Source organism: Eumetopias jubatus, unplaced genomic scaffold (assembly GCF_037043125.1).
Source record: "Eumetopias jubatus isolate StellerSeaLion01/CBP00866 unplaced genomic scaffold, mEumJub1_p1.0 scaffold_17, whole genome shotgun sequence".
Lineage (NCBI taxonomy): Eukaryota > Metazoa > Chordata > Mammalia > Carnivora > Otariidae > Eumetopias > Eumetopias jubatus.
The window spans coordinates 58966432-58988189 of record NW_028274823.1 but is presented as its reverse complement, the minus strand read 5'-3'; the positions used below and the strand labels follow the sequence as shown (position 1 = coordinate 58988189).

Below are 21758 nucleotides of genomic sequence, written 5' to 3'. Positions count from 1 at the left end.
ACATACTCCCAGAACTGTTCCCATGACTACTTGGAGTTTTCTTTTCTTTCTTTCTTTTTTTTTTTTTTTCCTACTTGGAGTTTTCTAAACATGCAGAACCATAAGAAGAACTGCATTTGGCTTCTTTAGAAAATTCTCAAGTGAAAACCAAGTTCATAGCCAAATGATATTCATATCCACACAAGGGTATTAACCAGTTGATTTGGAATTTTTGACCATAGAATCATTTGAGATCCCTGTTCCATCATTTGTTAGTAATGATGATGATGTAAAAAAAAAGTTTTTAATGATGATGATGGTAACAATGGGTAATAAAATAATAGCAACTATCTTTTATTACATATCAGGCACTATGTTAAGAACTTGATATACATTGCCTCATAAATCCTCACACAAAGACTCCATTATGATTTTGAATAAGGTAAAGTTCACTATTTTCATACCTCTTCTGGAGAAAAACAAATGCAAAACAGAGGTAGGATTTTCTTTTTTTTTCCAGAGGTAGGATTTAAACTCGGGTATTCCTAAAGCAAGACAATTGCCACACCCGTAGCTACTCTAGTAGTAGACTATTTGTCCTAGTTACTTTTCCAACTTTTAGAGGGGACAGCAGTTACAAGCACAAGAGCTGCACACTGAACACTAAATACTTTAGAATGCCTCATTTCTTTAGTCTGTTTGGAGATAGATTAAAGTCTAGTCTTGTCAAAATACACATAAGCTCAGAGATCTGGAATTTACCTTGTTTAGGTATCTTACATATAGTCAAGTGCACAAATCCTAAATGTATCTATCAGGGTTATTCTTCATGTGTATAACACTATCTGGATAATGATATAATCATTTTAGGCACCTAGAAGGCTCCCTCATGGCCCTTCCCAGCCAATGATTCCATATAATGATTACTACTATTTTGACATTTATCTCCATAACATTTGTTTTTGTTTTTTAATGAACTTCATATAACTAGAATCATATAGTATATGCTCTTTTGTATCTGTCTCCTTTCACTCAACATTTATAGAACATAGATTTGATGGCTGGTGCTCCAACAGCCATCTGGAAGCCTAAATTGACGGATAGTGGGAAGAATATAGGAGCCCGAATTCTTGGTGATACCAGTAGAGCTGCCATACCAACTTCAGCCCTTCTTAAATCTGAATTTCTTTAACATGGGAGAGAAACAATTTTGTTTCTTACTTTTTTTAAAACCAGTGATTTGCGGGTTTTCTATTCTATGAAATAGAATCAATTACCAACTAAGATAAACTGCCTTCAATTTGTTACAATGTGTGTGAATTTTAGAACAACAACAGCAAAAAAAACCCATTTTAGAACAAGAAAAATAAGTGAAGAAACTTGTGCTAGTTGAGTACTTTCTATTGATTGCCAGGCCCTAGGCCAGATATTGGGGATACAAACATGAATTAAGATCTACCAGTCATTTCATTTTGTAGATGGAAAGAAAGAAACTGGCCCAGAGTTCTCTCAGCCAGTTTGAAACTAGGCTTGCTGGCTACCGTTTACTTTACCCTCCAGGAACACATACGTTTGCTGGGGTCACCTTGCCTCTCAAGAGCTAAATAAAACTTCCTTAAAATGCTCCGCAACTAGTTTTGAACTCTTGTTTCCTCATTTTATGGATCAGTCTCTTGTCCTATCATGCAGTGCTTTCCACACTGTGTTAACTCAGCTATGAAAGTACATTCTTTTCTTAGTCCCCACAAAACACTCATATCAGTTAGCCTCTATGTATAATAGCTTGGGTGAAGATATCTCTAAACAATAGCCAGAGTGATGTTTATTTTTTGTTTTGTTTACTCTTTTGCAAAAGTAATACGGTTGATTCCAAAGCATTTTAAAGTAGGAAATAATGTACAGATTGCCCATTTTTCTATGGGTTAATAGTCTTCCATTGATTTTATGGGAGCCTTTTTAGAAAATTGACATTTGTGATAAAAGTTACAGATGGATTTCCACAGTTTGTCATTGTTTTTAACACTCAGATTTTTTAAATGAAGTTTTATATTTAAAATATTTTTTTAAAGTTGGGGAAATATTTTATAGATGAAAAATATTTTTCATCTGCTCTTTAATGATTTTAGTATATTGTGTCTTAATTAGAAAAATCTAGCACTTCTAGCTTATAAATCTTCCATTTTCTTTTTGTTGTATTTTAATTTCATTTTTCTGCATTTAACTATTTTATTCATTTTGTGTGTGTAGAATATTGGTAACAACTTATATTTTTTTCAGATGACTACCCTGCCATCCAACACCACTTACTTAATTGTCCATCTTTTCTCCACTGATTTGTATTTGTTTATGTTAGTAGATTTTCAGTTCTATTATCCTAATGTTGTGTCTCCTGTAAAGCATCAAATTACTCTAATTATTTAGGTTTTTGTATCTGATAGAACTAATTCCTCATTTCAATTCTTCAGAAATTTCTTGACTTTTCTTGCCTTGCTTATCTTTCCATGAGTTAATAATCGTCTAATTGCAAGAATAAAGTCTTATTGGTATTATTATTGGAACCATATTGCACAGAAAATTTGGGGAATTTACTTCTCTTTGATGTTTAGTCTTTATATCCTAGATAGTATACCTTTCTATTAGCTAATGCCTTCTTTTGTCCTTCAGAGGTATTTTGATTTTTTTTTTTTTTAAGAATCTCTACACTCAACGTGTAGAGAACCCCAAACCCCGAGATCAAGAGTCATGCTCCGCCAACTGAGCCAGTTTTAATGTTTTGTTTCTAGAGTTTACATGTTTCTTGTTTTTCCAGTTTATTTTTCTTGTGTATCAGAAGTACACTTGTATAATCTATAGTGACAAATTTATATTCTCCTTTCCAAATTTTATATTAATTTCTTTCTTTTCATTTAATGCAATTAGTCAAACAGGCTAACTCCAGTTTTATGTGGCTTTAAATATGGCCTAACCTTATCTTGTTCCTCTGTTTATTGGGAATTTTCCAGAGCGTTCTCATGATCAGGTCATCAGGGAAGGCCTCTCTGGGGAGGGAACATTTAAGCTGAGAACTGAGTGACAAAAAAGAGCCAAGTATGCAAAGAATACTCTCAAGAATGCAGGGAAGAGCATTCCTAAGCAGAGAAAACAGCAAATACAAAGGTAAAAGAAGAGAGTATATTCTTTAATAATCTCAGAGGCGTCCAGTGATTTTGAGTAGGTGGAGAATGGAACCAGGTGAGGGTAAAAATGTATAGGCAGAAGCAAGAGCATGAATGAATTTATACACCATAGCACAGAGTTTAGGTTTTAGTCCATGAACATGAAGCCTTGAAGCATTTTAGTTAGGGAGATGTTCTCTATCTGGTTTATGTTTTATAAAGAGCATTCTAAGGAATTAGTTGACAATCTATTAGTTACCTGTTGCTGCTTAACAAGTATCAAATTTAATAGCTTCAAACAGTAAACATTTATTATCTCATAGAGTTTTTGTGGGTCAAGAATCTGAGAGCTGGGGCACCTGGCTGGCTCAGTCAGTAGAGTATGCGACTTTTTTTTTTTTTAAGATTTATTTATTTGAGAAAGAATGAGAGAGAGCATGGGAGCGGGCGGGGGGTGGGGGGGCACAGAGGGAAAGAACCTCAAGGAGACTCCCCGCTGAGTGCAGAGCCAAATCAAGGCTTAATCTCACAACCTGAGCAAAAATCAAGAGAGATTGAGAATCCCAACTGAGCCACCCAGGCACCCCCGTGCATGCGACTCTTAAGCTCAGGGTCATGTGTTCAAGCCCAAATTGGGCATGGAGCCTACTTGAAAAAAAAAAAAAGTCAAGAATCTATGAGTAGCTTAATAGAGTGCTTCTGGAAGAGGGTCTCGCATGAGCTTGCAGTCATCTGAAAAATTTGACTGCGGAGTATGGAGTGGAGATGGACGGGTCATTTGCAGGAAGCTTTTCCTTGATGGCTGTTTGCTAGAAGTCTCACGTTCTTACCATAGGACTTCTTAAGTATTTCCTCCTGTCATGGCAGCTTAGTTTTCCCCATAGTGAGTCAATCAGTGATAACAAGGAAGAGACTACAATGTCTTTTATGACATTAGCCTTGGAAGTTGCTATTCAGTGTAGTTTTTTTTTTTTAAGATTTTTATTTATTTACTTGTCAGAGAGAGAGAGAACACAAGCAAGCAGATTGGCAGGCAGAAGGAGAAGCAGGATCCTCGCCTCTATCCCGACCCCAGGACTCCAAGGTCATGACTTGAGCCGAAGGCAGATGCTTAACCAACTGATCCACCCAGGCACCCTCAGCGTAGGAAGTTCTATGCAAGGGTGTAAATACCAGGTGGTGGCGGTCACTGGGAACCTCTTGGAGATGCCTAACACGAAATTCCATCTCTCTTCTTCACTAAAAATATCAATATGTTAAAGACACTACATTAGCATCATAAAATATATCTCTATCAGCCTTGTCCAGTGTATCTAATACTTGGGGCACCTGGGTGGTACAGTTGGTTGACGTTCTGCCTTTGGCTCCGGTCATGCATGATACCGGGGTCCTGGGGTTGGGCCCCCCCGTCATGCTCTCTGCTCAGCATTCTCTCTCTCTTTCTTGCTCTCAATTAAATAAATAAAATCTTCAAAAAAAAACTATCAGATATTTAATATGTAATATATCTAATCTATCTGACTTAGTCCTATTTTTTTCTAAAGAGTAAGTCCTTTGTGGATCTTTATTCACAAAATAATGCTATTATTAACATTTGTCATTATGTCAACAGACATTATCAGCAGAAAAGTTCATAAAATATAAATGTATGGTTTACCTATAATTGTAAAGAAAATACTAATGAAGCAACTACCCAGGTCAAAAATAGAGCATTCTTAGATTCCCAGAAGCCCTAAGAACTTCCCATCCTGACTTTTGTGGCAATTTTCTTGCTTTGGGGAGCACCTGGGTGGCTCAGTCAGTTAAGGTTCTGGCTCTTGGTTTTGGCTCAGGTCATGATCTCATGGGTCATGGGATGCAGCCCCGTGTCAGGCTCTGTGCTTAGTCTGCTGGGGATTTTCTCTCTCTTCTCCCTCTAGTCCTCTCCCTGCTCACACTTGACCTCTCTCTCTCTCTCTCTCTCTCAAATAAATAACCTTAAAAAATGTTTTTTTTCCTTGCTTTTTCCCTCCACTTACATGCTTCTCCACAGGATAGTATTGTTGTGCTTCATTTTTTTGTATCTTGCCTTTACATAGTACCTTGTACATTTGCTGAAATAAATAGCAGAGACTGGTTCCCAATATCTGGCATTGATAGTTGACATAGGTTCATTAATCTGTATCTGTTAAATAATTCTGAATCCTTTACTTTCTTGCCCATTAAGTATCAAAGGGTAAAAATATCCTTCGATGTGGCAGCTGGCTCTCCCTAGAGTAAGTAATCCAAAAGAGAGCAAGGTAACTGGTGAGCTAAGTGGTGGGATGTTGGAGGATTCTTCCTTCTTGCCTTTCACACCTTCTCTTATGTAATAATAATTACACCGATAGAATTTAGTGTATACCTCCTTTTTTTTTTATGAAGACAAATATGAAATCTACAGTTCAAAGATTTTGGTAGCAAGTTTCTGTTGCCATTATTAAGTCTTCAAGGGTTCTTAGGGAGAAAAAAGTATTTAGCATTTTTCCTGAAGCAGTGGTAGCAAAATTACTTTATTTTCCCTTTTGCAATATTTCTTTCAGAATAAATAGAACATTTCAGTACGTAGTGATACATATCTGGCACTTTTCACAAATACAAAAACAACCCGGAGATAAGGAATGAAGTAAAGCACAGTTGCTAAGCAACTTAATGAACATTTTGATATCTACTAATGACAAGTCAAAAGTATAATCTTGATAAAAAAAAAGAATTTATAGTCTGTATCTGTGAAAAAGAAAAGCTAGGTGTCCTAAATGATTATATGTTAGTAAAATCAAAATATTAATCAAACTTTTATTTTTTGCAAACTTTCCAGGTTATTTAAAATATTCGTATGTTCGTTGCTAGTGCCCGAAGCACTGCCCAGCACATAGTCAACACTGAATAAATTTCTGTTGAGTGAATGAATATAGAGCTTAAATAGGACTGCCCTAGAATATTGAATGTTTTGAATTTGAATTGGTATCTTGGAAGAGTTTTGCTGTGGTATTCATTATTCGCTCTTTTCTGAGGAATGCAGAACTTTGAGTATTGGAATTGATAAAGTTGTCCATCGAAAATTTGAACTTTTGATAGAGGTTAAATAAAAAAAAGAGAGGATTAGGTCTCCATAGTCTCCATAGTTTTTAGGACTTCATAACAGATTATTTTGAATAGCACTAGAATAATTCCTATATGGATGTTTTATGCAGGAATGAAGTAAGAGGAAGGGATAGAGGAAGATGAATCATTTTAAACTAAGGAATCCAGTAAACAATTAACTAGTCTAGTGGGTTGCATTGTTCCAGATTTATTTTGCATCTTGCACAGTGTATATTTGTTGTGTATTTGATATTAAGCACTGACCTAAATGAAATACTGTGTGATTTTGTGTAAGTTTTTTCACCCTACATGCAGGCTTACATTTGTTCATCATGGTTGAATTCTGTCCTCTTTTTATTCTGCTGCACTTGCCTCCTTTTCTTGAAGGAGAGGCTTATTGCTTCTTTTTTTAATGGTCACACACAAAAAGCCTAACAGCAAATTCTAACTGGGCAGCACAACTTTCTGAGCCAATCTGACATTGTTTTGCCCTTGCTCTTAACACTGTTTTCTTCGCTAGGTAATCATTAATGCTCCCCCATAATTGTTAGCCTTCAGTACAGGTTTCTGACTCTTTTGTGCTGTCACTGTGGGTCTTGTCAGGGACTAGTTACCCTGTTACTCAGTAGATTTTGGTGGAAAGGATGTGCTTTTTTTGACGGAAAGGATGTAGTTTCTTCGATCCAGTAGACTCTATTAACTCCTTATACTACTAACTCCCACCTCTCCCCACCCCCACACACACCCACCACCACAATTGAGCCGCTGGGGTGGTGGCAGGAGTAGGGAGAAGATTGAAGCAGTAGGCCCCCCAGATGGCTCCAGTGCCTGATCGATTCACACCAGGAAATAGTTCATGGGTTCCTCTCTGTAGGATTGTTTTTTGGTTGGTAGAACAAGTGTGGCAATGAATATATACAATTTATACAAGTGAAGGTTTTCTGAGGTGACCAGAGTTTTGGAAAAGGAGTAAACCATGTATCCAAGTTTTCCAGCGGTCTTGCCTGGATTTATACATGTGTATAATCTTTCCCTTTTTGGTTCCTTTGTTCCAAGATTCTGCTTTAAATGTCTTTGGGCTGCATTTTTATTTCGTTTTATGTGATGAAATGAATGTACATATATTTGTATCTATGTGTGTGTGATCAAATAAACGTGTGTGTGGATTTAAATGATAAATAATCAATGGGTTTTTTGGCTGGCCACCATCATTTTCTGTTGGCTCTACTTTGTCTCCCACGTGATTATTTGATAGCCTCAAAAATGAATTCCAGTATACTTAACATACAGGGCTAATGTAATTTCAGGTGTAACATACAGTGATTGAAATATTCTATATATTACTCAATGCTCATTGGGACAAGTCCCTCCTTAATCCCCATCACCTATTTCACCCATCCCTCCACCCACCTCCCTCTAGTAACCATCAGTTTGTTCTCTATAGTTAAGAGTCTATTTTTTGGGTTCCCTTTTTTTTTCTTTGTTCACTTGTTTTGTTTCTTAAATTCCACATCTGAATGAAATCATACGGTATTTGTCTTTCTCTGACTAATTTCACGTAGCATTATACTCTCTAGCTCATTCCATGTTGTTGCAAATGGCAAGATTTCATTCTTTTTTATGGCTGAGGAACATTCCAGTGTGTATGTATACCACATCTTTATCCATTGATCTATCAACGGACACTTGGGCTGCTTCCATAATTTGGCTATTATAAATAATGCAGTAAACGTAGGGCTGCCTATATCTTTCTGAATTAGTGTTTTCATATTCTTTGGATAAATACCCAGTAGTGGAATTATTGCATCATATGGCATTTCTATTTTTAATATTTTTGGGAACCTCCATACTGTTTGCCATACTAGCTGCACCAGTTTGCATTTCCACCAACAGTGCACGAGGATTCCTTTCTCTCCACATCCTTGTCAACACTTGTTGTATTGTTTTATTTTAGTCACAGACAGGTGTGAGGTGATATCTCATTGTGGTTTTGATTTGCATTTCCCTGATGATGAGTGATGTTGAGAATCTTTTCATGTGTCTGTTGGCCATCTGTATGTATTCTTTGGACAGATGTCTGTTCCTGTCTTCTGTCCATTTTTTAATTGGATTATTTGGTTTTTGCGTGTTGTTGTATCAGTTCTTTGTATGTTTTGGATACTAACCATCTTTTCTCATTCAGTAGGTTTTCTTTTAGTTTTATTGATTATTTCCTTTGCATAAAAATCTATTACTTTTGGGGGTGCCTGGGTGGCTCAGTTGGTTAAGTGTCCAACTTTTGATTTGGGCTCAGTTCACTATCTCAGGGTTGTGAGATCAAGCCCCGCTGGGCGTGGAGTCGGCTTAAGAGTCTCTCTCTCCCACTACTCCCCCCTCAATAAGTAGATAAATAAATAAATAAAAATTTATTACTTTCGAATTTTAAAATCCATCTTAAATTTACCCTCTGAGATAATGATGTTTCACAACTTCCAGTATTAAGTTTTGGTGTTAAAACTTTCGATTACATATGATAGACAACTGCTGAAGCATGTTGAGCAAAGAATTGACAGGGTCATTATTACTTATGGTAAAAACTGATTATTCTACAACTTTATTAATTTCAGTAAAAGCTTATTTGATTAAATAAGCATTCGATTGTTTTGGAGCAGAGTCTACCCAAGAGCATTTGCTCCTCCTTATATACTGAAATGGAAATCTTTGTGTGTGGTTTGGATGCAGTATTAGAAATTATAAAGAAGGTATCTGAGAAACTCCCTTAACTGTTAAAAAAGGCTTACAAATTCTTTGCTTATAATACTTGGGTTAACAATAAACCTTTTAGTTAATGTTAATTCTTCAAAAATAGAATTATATATGTGTGTGTGTGTGTGTATATATAATAGTGTAATCTACTTCATCATTGTCACCTAGTAAGTAAAAATTGATATTATGAATGAACTTGCATTTTAACTAGTAAAGTTTGGTTTCTTTTAAGTGTTTATTAACCATTTGTATTTCTTCATGCAGTCTCTCTTCATAACCATTTTTTGTTTTGTTTACATTATCTTTTTTGTAAATAAAACTTCTATTATATAGTTTGCCATTGTTTAATCCTAGATTTTCTTATAGTCTCAGTGCTTGATTGTTATCTTGTACAGAAGTTTGAAATTCTTAGCAGGTCAAATCTATGTCACTATATACCTTCAGCTTTTCATGTTGCTAAGGAAGTCTTTCCTCGCCCTACTGTCATAAAAAGAGTGTCTCTTGTGCTTTCATAATTTTATGTATGGATCCGGTAGTTAATCTGACATTTTTTTCATTGATTTAAAATTCCACTTCATTTTCTACGTGTCCATTTTTGCTGACATTGCTCAATGACCCACTAGAGCAGACCATTGTTAGGCAGATACTATATGCTTTGCTTGAGCTTTAAAGAATATTTTTTTAAATTTAGAAGGCCTATTCCCTCTCATTTAAGAAAAGAAAAAACTTTGTCTGGAACACCTAATATTCTCTGTTTTTTTGGAAGTAGGGAGATTAGACAGCTGTTTAAATACTTTGTTTTTCTGTTGCCGATATAAATATACTATGACTAGAATCTAGATTTGCCTGCCCTAGTAGAACCTCTCTTGGTCTTTTAGTTTCTTCCTTCTAGGCCCTAAAGATATGAAAACACTGTAACCTTACATTTGCTTCTTTAGAAATCGTAACAGTAATTTTGTTTTTCAGGACAGTCTTCTCTACTAGTTTTTTTTATTTTCTTTTTTAAGGTTTTATTTATTTATTTGAGAGAGAGAGAGAGCACAAGCGGGGTGCGGGGCAGTGGGAGAAGCAGGCTCCCCACCAAGCAAGGAGCCTGATCCAGGACTCGATCCCAGGACCCTGGGATTATGACCTGAGCCGATGTCAGACACTCAACTGACTGAGCCACCCAGGGGCCTCTCTCTCCACCAATTTTATATGCATAGTAATGAGTTGTCCTAAACCTCCCTAGACCAGAGGTTATTTAGAATATCCTAGGTTATTGCTCTTTTTTTTTCTAAAGATTTCATTTATTTATTTGACAGAGAGAGACACAGTGAGAGAGGGAACACAAGCAGGGGGAGTGACATAGGGAGAAGCAGGCTTCCCGCAGAGCAGGAAACCCGATGCGGGGCTTAATCCCAGGACCCTGGGGTCATGACCTGAGCCAAAGGCAGACGTTTAATGACTGAGCCACCCAGGTGCTCCAAGGTTATTGCTCTTGATTCTAACCTACCTTAAGAGCTTCCCATGGATTATTTCGATAGGTTGTCCCATCTGGACCAGGTTCTCAGACAGTAAGTTTATCATGTACTTTTCAGAGCTATTCCTAACAGGCTGTTGAGGCAGAATAATTTATAACCTGGGATAAGGGAATTCTGTCATAGATTTGCTAGGAAATCTTTTCCTAATTATCATCAGACTGATGTATCTTCTTTCTCTACCGTTTCTCTGAAAGTGCTATCCCAATGATCAACCAATTCCTTAACTGCCAAAGAAAATTCTAGGTCCTCATAGCCTTTCTTCAGCAGCTCAAGCTATTGGTTACACTTCACTCTTCTGAGAAGTTCATGTGTTGTCTTCTGTAACACAGCTTTTCCCCATCATTCCTCAACTCTTCAATCAGCCTGTCTATAATATGTCTTCTTGGGTGAGCTTATTGATGACTCTGCCTTAAGCCGTCACCAGTATGCTAATTACTGTGAAATCCTACCACTGGTCTGCATGAGAATAGCATATAGAGGGAGCAGGGAGGAGACCAAGTGTAATGTTTGGAGGCGAGGGTCCAGGAAGGGCTTTGGAGAGATATTGACCCTTGAGCTACATCTTATATACACTGCATGCATCATCTTAATGTCAGAGATCCCAGAAATAGAACCAACTATGTATAATAATTTAATAATGGAGGTTTTATAAATCACAGAAGCCATCTGGTATCAATAGAGTTAGCAGAATTCTTCCTTAAATAACATTCTTGCCTCGTGGAGCTTGCTTTCAAAATCTTAGCATTGCCTTTGTACTGTCTTCTCTCTAGTGGCAAACACTTAGAGTCTTTTAAGAAGAGTCTCCTCCATGAAGCCTTCCCACTCCAAACAGAAAGACTTAGCCCTACTTTGCACACTTATTCATACAGACCCCTTACAAATGTCTTCTATTACCCCCTAACAATATTACAATAGAAAAATACATTGCTAGTATTATCCCCATTAGTTGAAATGATACTGTACGTTCAATTTTGCATTTGAATTGTTTCACTTATGGTCGTATTTAATTGGCTTCCCAGGTGATTTCAATTCGCAGCATATCATAATTAGACAAAATGACATCTTGCTAACCTGACAGTATTTTGGACTTACTACTAATTGTTTTCTCTAAATTAATATTTTTTTTAGTTTACATTAATTTCCTTCAGATGTTATCTAAAACTTAATAAACACTGAATATTCATTGTCCCACAGATTGACTTAAATTCAAAATAGATCTTTTATTTTGCCAAAAATGTGTCCATCGCTCATCAGTATGTAAAAACTTACTCTTTGCCCTTCTTCCTTGGTCTCTGACAGTCGCCTGTTTTTTAAAACACTGGAGTTGGTACTTCCATCCAGAGATCTACCTGTGGCTTATCTCTTGACCTATGACCCCACACATCCAGTAGCTCTGTTTTGAAACTTGTCTTCCATTTCTATGGGTCATGAACACTTGAATCCCAAGCTTGTATTGATAATAAAATATACAATATGAGACTTTGGCCAGCACCATAGAAATATTTTTAAACTTATAATTTTGAAATAATTTCAGACATTCAAAAATTGCAGGAATAGTGCAGAATTTCTATATACTCTTTCCTGACATTTCCCAAATGTAGCTTTTTACCAAATTAACTTTTCTTTATTTTTCATACTCCCTCCTTCTCTCTCCTTTGCTCCTCCCCCTTCTCTTTTTTCTTAACAAATAGTAATTTGTAAACACAACACCCTTTACCCCTAAATGCTTTGTTGTGTTTTTCAGAAAGCCAGGACGTTGCAGGGCACCTGGCTGGCTCAGTCAGGGGAGCATGAGACTCTTGATCTCAGGGTCATGAGTTGAAACCCCACATTGGGTGTAGAAATTACTTCTAAAAAAAATGAAAATTTGGGGCACCTGGGTGGCTCAGTCGTTAAGCGACTGCCTTCGGCTCAGGTCATGATCCCAGGGTCATGGGATCGAGCCCCGCATCGGGCTCCCTGCTCCACGGGAAGCCTGCTTCTCCCTCTCCCATTCCCCCTGCTTGTGTTCCCTCTCTCGCTGTGTCTCTCTCTGTCAAATAAATAAATAAAATCTTTAAAAGAAAACAGTCTTAAAAAAAAACAACAAAACAGGACATTGCCCTATAACCACAAAACAATTATGAAACTCTTAACAAAGCTACAGGACAATTATCGATGCTGTTATGATATCATTGTCTATCTAATCTTTAGGTCTTATTAACTAATAATTTCCTTTATGGAAAAAGAAAACAAATTTTGTCTCATGTCTTAAATTCAATCCAGGATCACTTGTTTACATTTAGTTGTTATATACCACATTTTTTTAACTAAAACTTTACAATGAAATGCCTAAGTGACTTAAAGACTTAGTAAACAGCCTTTTGATGGTCAATTATGTTTTCTTTTTCCCTTTATTTTAATTATTGAGGTATAATTAACATAAAATGAAATGTACACATAGGGGGGCACTTGGGTGGCTCAGTCGGTTGAGCATCGGACTCTTGGTTTAGGCTCAGGTCATGAACTCAGAATTGTGGGATCATGCCCCCTTTCATCTTTTCAGGCTAAGTGGGGAATCAGCTTGGGATTCTGTCTCTTCCTCTCCCTCTCCCACTCCATGCACACATGTGCATACACACACACAGACACACTCTGTCTTGCTCTCTCTCAAATAAATAAATCTTAAAAAATAAATAAATAAATAAACACATAGGGAGCACCTGGGTGGCTCAGTTAAGTGTATGCCTTCAGCTCAGGACATGATCCCAGGGTCCTGGGATCGAGTCCTGTGTCAGGCTCCTTGCTTGGCGGGGAGCCTGCTTCTCCTGCTGCCCCTCACCCCACTTGTGCTCTATCTCTCTGTCAAATAAATGGATAAAATCTTTTAAAAAAAAGGTCAGAAAACTAAGAATAGGAGAAAATATTTGCTAGTCAGATGTCTAATAAAGAGCTTTGTAGGGGCTTCTGGCTGGCTCATTCAGTGGAGCATGTGACTCTTGATTTCGCAGGTGTGAGTTCGAGCCCCATGTTGGGTGTAGAGATTACTTGAAAGTTAAATATATATATATATATATATATATATATATATATATATAAAGGGATGCCTGGGTGTCTCGGCTGGTTAAAAGTCTGCCTTTGGCTTGGGCCATGATCCCAGGGTCTGGGGATCCAGCCCCACATCGGGCTCCTTGCTCAGCAGGGAGTCTGCTTCTCCCTTTGCCTGCCGCTCCTCCTGCTTGTACATGCGTGCGCTCTCTCTGACAAATAAAATCTTTTTTAAAAAATCTTAATAAAAAAAAAGACCTTGTATAAAGACTTAAAACTGGAGCACCTGGGTGGCTCATTCCGTTAAGTGTCTGCCTTAAGCTTATGAAAATAGGCTCAACATTGTTACTCATCAGGAAATGAAAATCAAACTCAAAATGAGATGCCTCTTTATACTACAATGGTCATAACTAACAGACAGAAAATAACAAGGGTTGAGGAGGATGTAGAGAAATGGGAACCTTTTGTACATTCCTAATGTGATTATCAAATAGTCATTCCACTTTGGAAAACTGTCTGATGGTTCCTTAAAAGGATAAATATAGTTAACTATATAACCAAGCAGTTCCACTCCTCAGTGTATACCCAAGATAAACGAAAACATATGTCTACAAAAAAACTTGTTATATGAATGTTCTTAGCAGCATCAATCATAATTGCAAATGTGCAAACAATCTAAATGGCAATCAACCAATTGATGGATAAATATAAATGGCATATCCATGCAATGGAATGTTAATTGGCAGTAAAAAGGAATGAAGTACTGATAAGTGCTACAAATTTGAATGAACATACGTGAAGTGAAAGAAGCCAGACACAAAAGTCCACCAGTTAGAGGATTCTAACTAATAGTAAAATCCATAGAGATAGAAAATTGTTGAGGGCCAAGAAAAGAGGGAAATGTGGCATGATTGCTAAGGATGGGGGTGGGGATGAAAATGTTCTAAAATTATATAGTGGGGGGCGCCTGGGTGGCTCAGTTGGTTAAGCGGCTGCCTTCCGCTAGGGTCATGATCCCAGGGTCCTGGAATCGAGCCCCACATTGGGCTCCCTGCTCAGCGGAGAACCTGTTTCTCCCTCTCCCTCTGCCTGCCACTCTGCCTACTTGTGCTATCTATCTGTCAAATAAATAAATAAACTCTTAAAAAATAAATAAATAAATAAATAAAATTATATAGTGGTAGTGGTTGGCCAACTCTGAGTATACTAAGAAGCATTGAATTCCATACTTTATTTACTGATTTATTTTTTATTTCTTTCTTTACCTTGAGAGATTGAGCACACCAGGAGGGTGGTGGGGAAAGGAAGAGGGAGAGTGAATCCTAAGCAGGCTCCACACCCGGTGCAGAGCCCAACGGGGAGCCCAAAGTGAGCTCAATCTCAGGAACCTGAGGTCATGACCTAAGCCAAAATCAAGAGTCGGATGCTTAACCAGCTGAGCCACCCAGGCACTCATGAATTTCATACTTTAAAAGGATGGACTTTATGATATTTAAATTATATTTTAGTTGTGCTGATATCAAAAGATAAGTGGAATATATTTATGAATGCTATTTTTTTAAAAAGATATTATTTATTTATTTGACAGAGAGACACAGTGAGAGAGGGAACACAAGCAGGGGGAGTGGGAAAGGGAGAAGCAGGCGTCCTGCAGAGCAGGGAGCCCTATTCGGGGCTCGATCACAGGACCCTGGGATCATGACCTGAGCCGAAGGCAGATGCTTAACGACTGAGCCACCCAAGAGCCCCTTATGAATGCTATTTAAAACATTTTTCATTCCAACATATTCAATTTGTTGTATGTTTTTAATTAACACAATTAGCAAAAAAAATCTGTGTGATATAACAATTTCATAATATATAATGGAAATTATACAAATAGATATTTTTAAATAACAGAAAAGTAGTCACAGACATTACTCACAGAAGTTTGTATGCACCATTTACCATGTAAAGTGACTGTCATGTGGCCACAAATTCAAGAGCTTACAAATTAATACACCCTCCAGTTATGAAATAATGGATTCTCGAGAAAAGTTTTAAAATTTTGGGACACTTGTATCACTTAACGTCTTTTTTTTAAAATGAGAATTTTCATCTTATCAATAGTGTAACTTAAACTTTTTGGAAATTTTCATAAAATGCAACCACATTAGGTTTTTGTGGGTTTTTAACCATCCACTCAACAAATGTTTGAGGAGCTGAGTTCTGTGCTCAGGAGCCATGTGTGCAGTTTTAAAGAAAAAGACGTAAAACAGTGGCTAATACTTATTAGATCCTAGCTCTGTGGTGGTACTATAGAAAGGTTAAGAAACTTGCTACATCCTGAGATAGTAAATTGACTAAGCGGTTTCAGGCTTTTTTTTTAAATTAGGGTAAGATACACTTTTAAAAATTAATTATAGCATACATACAGAAGGCTGTAGAAATCCTAAAGTCACAGAGTTTTTCTGAAGTGAGCACCACTGTGTGAGCAGCATCTAATAGTACTAGCAGTTCAGAAGCCCTCTTGTCCCCCCTTCCTGCTACCCCGGAAAAGTAGCCACTCTCGTGTCTTCTAACATTATGGATTAATCTTGCCTGATTTGAACTTTATATAAATACAGTCTTAATGTAATTATTCTTTTGTCTTGTCGTCTTTTATCCAGCATTAGAATTGTAAGATTAATTTATGTTGTCTGTGGTTGAATATCATTCTCATTGTGTTCAGTAGTGTTCTGTTATCATAAATAGTTAAAATTTACTGATTTATTCTTCCGGTGATTCACACTGGAGTTGTTTCCAGTTTGAGATAATTATGAATATTGGTGTTGTCTTTGGGAAATAGAAGAATGCGTTTTTGTGTGATTATATACCTAGAAGTGAAATTGCTGGATTATGGGGGCAGGAGATGTGCATAGCTTTGGTTGATAGGAAACCATAGCTTTCCAAAGTGCTTATCTTTTATTACATTCCCATGAGTAACGTACAAGTGTTCCAGTTGCTCCACATTCTTATCAGTGCTCCCCATTTTCTTTTGTCATTTTAGACATTCTACTGGGTGTGTAGTGTAGTGCCTCTTTTTTTTTAAGACCTCTTTCCTCTTTTTTTAATATTAAATGTACAGTTCATTAGTGTTACATATATGTTCACATTGTTGTGAAGCAGAACCCCAGAACGTCATCTTTCAAATCTGAAACCTTATATCCGTTAAATAACTCCATTTTCCCATAATCACAGCCACTGGTAACCACCATTCCGCTTTTATGTTTTATGAATTTGACTATGTTAGAGTAGTCATATAACTAGAATCATACAGATTTGCTTTTTTTGTTACTGGCTTACTTCACTTAACATTATCTCCTTAAGGTTGACCCATGTTGTAGGATGTAACAGGATTTACTTCCTTTTTTTTCTTTAATTTTATTTTTTTTAAAGATTTCATTTATTTATTTGAGAGAGAGAGAGAATGAGAGATAGAGAGCACGAAAGGGAAGAGGGTCAGAGGGAGAAGGAGACTCCCTGCTGAGCAGGGAGCCTGATATGGGACTCGATCCCGGGACTCCAGGATCATGACCTGAGCCGAAGGCAGTCGCTTAACCAACTGAGCCACCCAGGCGCCCCTCCTTTTTAAGTCTGAATAATACTCTGTTATACATATATGCCACATTTTGTTTATCCAGTGCTGCTATGAACATGCATACGCAAATAATTGTTTTAGGCCTTGCTTTCAACTCTTTTGGATGTATACTCAGAAGTGGAATTGTTGGATCACATGGCAGTTATATTTTTAATTTTTTGAAGAACCTCCAGACTGTTTTCTATAGCAGTTGCACCAACATATGTGGTGCTTTAAAATTTTTTTACTTTGCTACATGACTAGTAATGTGGAGCATATTTTCATATGTTCATCATCTGTTTGATATTCTCTTGTGTTGAGCCTATTTGATTTTTTGGCCAATTTTCTTTTGTTTTTATTACTCACTTGGAGAAATTTCTTTATATATTTTGGGTAAAAATATTTTGTCAATTATATATATGCCAATATTTCTCCCACTGTATTATTTGCCTTTATAGCTTCTTAATCTATTGCTACTTAATGATTTTGATGAACGGAAGTTCTTGATCATAATGTAATCCAGGGTTTTTTAATATTTTATTTTTAAGTAATCTCTTCAACTAACATGAGGCTCGAACTTCCTACCCGAGATCAAGAGTTGCATGCTCTACCAATCACTCCTATAATCCAACTTCTTAACTCTTTATAATTATTAAGTTTGGTAATTTATTCTAAAATTGTTTTACCTGCTTCAAGGTCATGAAGATGTTTTCTTCCAAAAATTTACTGTTTTAACTTTTGTATTTAGATCAACAATATACTCAAGCTCATATTTTTCCCCATATGGATATTACATAGTACCATTTATTGAAAAGACTACTTTTTATTGCAGTGTCAACTTTGTCAGAAGTCTGATGGCCATATACATACACATCTCCTGCACTTTTTTTTTTTAAGATTTTATTTATTTATTTATTTGAGAGAGAGAGAAACAGCACGAGAGGGGAGAGGGTTAGGGGGAGAAGCAGGCTCCCCGCTGAGCTGGGAGGCCAATGCGGGACTCGATCCCAGGACTCTGGGATCATGACCTGAGCCGAAGGCAGTTGCTTAACCAACTGAGCCACCCAGGCGCCCTCTCCTGCACTCTTCATTCTGTTGAACTGTTTATGTGTCTTTGCACCAATAGTTAACTATAATTACTATAGCTTTAAAATAGATATTGATAATCTCATAAGTCACTTTGTCTTTGTTCATTTTCTTGGCTTTTCATCTTCCTTTCATTTCCATATAAGCTTTGGCACAAGTTTGTCAACTTCTACCCAAAACAAAATAAGCTCTGATAGGATTTTGATTGCAATTGCGTGAAATGTAGAAATCCATTTGGGGAAAATTGACAACATTATAATAGTGTCTATTCCATGAACATGGTACTTCTCTCCATTTATTTAAGTCATCTTTAATTTCTTTTAATGTTTTTATAGTTTTCATAGGTCTTACACAGGTTTAATACTTGTCTTCCTCCATTTAGACTGCTATGAGAAAATACCAGACTGAGTGGCTTCTATACAACAGAAATTTATTTCTCACAATTCTGGAGTTTGGAAGTCTCAGATCAGGGTGCCAGCATGGTTGGGTGAGGGCCCTCTTCTCTTTGTGTGTTTTCACATGTTTAAAGGCATTAGGGAGTTCTATGGTGTCTTATTTGATATGAACACTAATCTCACTGATGAGAGCTTCCCCCTTATGACTTAATTATCTCCCAAAGGCCCTACCTCCTAATACCATCACAATTGGGATTCAGGATTTAATATATCTATTTTGGGTGGTCACAAATATCCATACCAAGGCAATACCTAAGGTGCTTATTGAACCTAGATCTGAATTTCGAGACTCATTATGGTTAATTTTCTGGTGTTCACTAAAGGATATTTGGAAAAAATCTGGGAAAAGCACAGATACCTAATAAATAGCATTTTAGCATTTCCCATACAAAAACTGGATCAATGTAACTTTGTTCTTTGATAACTTGAAAAGTATCTGGAAAATTTTTGTTTGATACAATGTATATCATTTTTGAGCTTATTTGAAAGCAAATGTATTCTTATTTGGCTGTAAAAGGACATATAAATATAGAAAAAAATTTTAATATAAATAATTGTGTTTAGGGGGAAGGTCCTAAAGCCAACTCTACTCAAGGGATGCCTTGGTAGCAATGATTGTTAACCATCTGGAGTGACAGAAGAAAGTGATATTGGGTAACTAACATCTTAAGAAGTTTCATCTCAAGTTTATGTAATATTATTATAGCAACAAAAATGGAATCTTAATTATGCTGTTGGTTGCTCCGTTTTGGTCACAGGGGTGGGCACCTTTATCATTTACTGATTATGTACTGATTAATGTGGTCAGTGTCTTTGCTCTGTAAATTTGTGATATATGGAGGGAGTTTTAACCAGAATTGGTTGGTTTTATGTCTTGTGAACATTTTTATGTAATTCTTTTTGTAAGCACTGGGACCACTGGGCAATATTTTAAACACGTTTGAGGCCTGTTTAGCACCCCAGGGGTATGATGCGGTGTAAGATAAATCAATCACTATTCAAAATTAATTGTTATATTTTGCATTCACCATGTCAACTGAACCACCTTAATCTTATGATAATATGGGTATGATAAATCCTTGTGGTAGCATGGGGAAAAAAATCACAGAAATTGCAGCAACATTACTTTGTATATTAATTATTCTGTATAATAAAACCATTCACCCAAGGAAAAGATCCCTAACTTTGTGCAAATGCTAAATTTCAGTGCTGAAGTTCATTTTTGATATTGGGAATCCTTGGTTATTTGCATGTAGCTAGATTTGTCCCGATGTGTCATTTGTGGAAGAACAGAACAGTTAGGCTCTTTCCAGGAGATCCTGTGTTGTCTATTTTGCAATACTGTATCAATAGTGAAATAAAACAAACTGCTTTGGTCTACTTTTACAAATAACAACCACATACCACAGACTTCTGTTCTGCCTTGTTGTTTGTTTAGTCAAGTAACCTGGGATACCCTGAGGAGTTGTGTGGACGCAGCTAGTCAGAAAACTGAATGTCCTAGAGACTTCAACCCTTTGAGAAATAGTCATGTTTAAAAAGACCTAAAATGCAAGGACACAGAGCTTTAAAGACGATATCCATTGCACTGAACTGTAGGTGTCTTCTGTTCCATAAACAAATGCATTATGCTTTTCCAGGTTTTAAGAAGAGGCAGCGATGAAGAGAAAGTTCTTTGTTTGGTTCGGCAACGGACAGGCCATCACTGCCCAACAGCTGTGATGGTGGTGCTTATCATGGTATGGGACGGCATTCCTCTCCCCATGGCTGACAGATTGTACACGGAGCTTACTGAAAACCTAAAGTCATACAATGGTCATCCCACAGACCGAAGATGCACGCTCAATGAAAAGTAATCAAATCTGTTTTGTACTGCTTTCCCGTTCACATCTCTATCATGTAATACTAAATAGTTCATTAACTACCGGTTATGCATATTATAGAATTTTAGGTATTCTGAAACTAAAGAATGAACCTTTTTTTTTTCCCAAAAAAAGAGACTTCGTTTCATAGCGAGTTGAGACCATTGTAGAGTTGGTTTGTTTGTTTGTAATATCTACACCCAGCATTGGGCTCAAGCTCACCAACCCCAGATCAAACCCTGAGATCAAGAGTCGCATGCTCTCCTCTGACTGAACCAACCAGTTGCCCTAAGAGAGTATTCTTTTTCTGCTTCCCTCTTTGATGCCTGATCCTACTCACCCATAGAGTCTGGAGGAGAGGGATTTTTTCCAGAAAGGAAAAGCTCCTCCATAGAGAATTGTACTATATTCTCAGCAGTGTAAGAGAGTACCTCTTTTCCTACCGTTTTGCCAGGAATATGATGTCAAACTTGAGGTTTTGCCTTTTAGTAGGTGGTAAATGGCATTTTTCATGTTATGAATGAGTTTTTTCATATGGTTAAGAGTCATTTGCCTTTTTGGGTGGGGGTAGTTATTGCTCAACTATGTGTTAATTATTTTAGCCCTTGTTTCTTTCTTTTTTTTTTTTAAATGTGGTGTACGTTGATTTTTTTTTTTTTTTTAGGATTTTATTTATTTGACAGAGAGAGACATAGCAAGAGAGGGAACACAAGTAGGGGGAGTGAGAAAGGGAGAAGCAGGCTCCCAGCTGAGCAAGGAGCCCAATGCAGGGCTTGATCCCAGGACCCTGGATCATGACCTGAGCCGAAGGCAGATGCTCAGTGACTGAGCCACCCAGGCGCCCCTTAGCTCTTGTTTCTAAAGGATTGCTTCTTTTATGTATTGGGTGCTTAACACTTTGTTATATAATGTCTAAACCGTTTTGCCAGTTTGATACTTGTCTTTTTACTTCTGCTATGTTATCTTTTGTGTTTTCCTTTTTTTTTTTTTTTTTAATTTCCTAAGTAATCTCCACACCCATGGCGCTCGAACTTACAACCCCAAGATCAAGAGGCACATTATCCAGCAACTGAGCTGGCCAGGTGCCCCATCCCCTTTCCATTTTAATATAATTAACCGTATCTATTTTTTCTTTAGTGTCTGAATTTTAACTGGTATTTAAGAACATTTTTCTCTCAAGTTGTACAGTAATTCACCCATATTTTCTTTTAGTTCTTGTTGAAATT

General features: G+C 36.9%; 1 protein-coding gene across 6 annotated transcripts in view; it reads left to right on the top strand.

Moving 5' to 3' along the window:
- Positions 1-21758, top strand: part of TET1 (tet methylcytosine dioxygenase 1) — a 125166-nt gene that overhangs the window by 79807 nt on the left and 23601 nt on the right. For all 6 annotated transcript variants that reach the window (XM_088019834.1, XM_088019837.1, XM_088019836.1 and 3 more), the window contains one exon: positions 20311-20522. In XM_088019834.1, coding sequence (XP_087875960.1) covers positions 20311-20522 — 212 coding nt within the window. The remainder of the gene's footprint in view (positions 1-20310; positions 20523-21758) is intronic.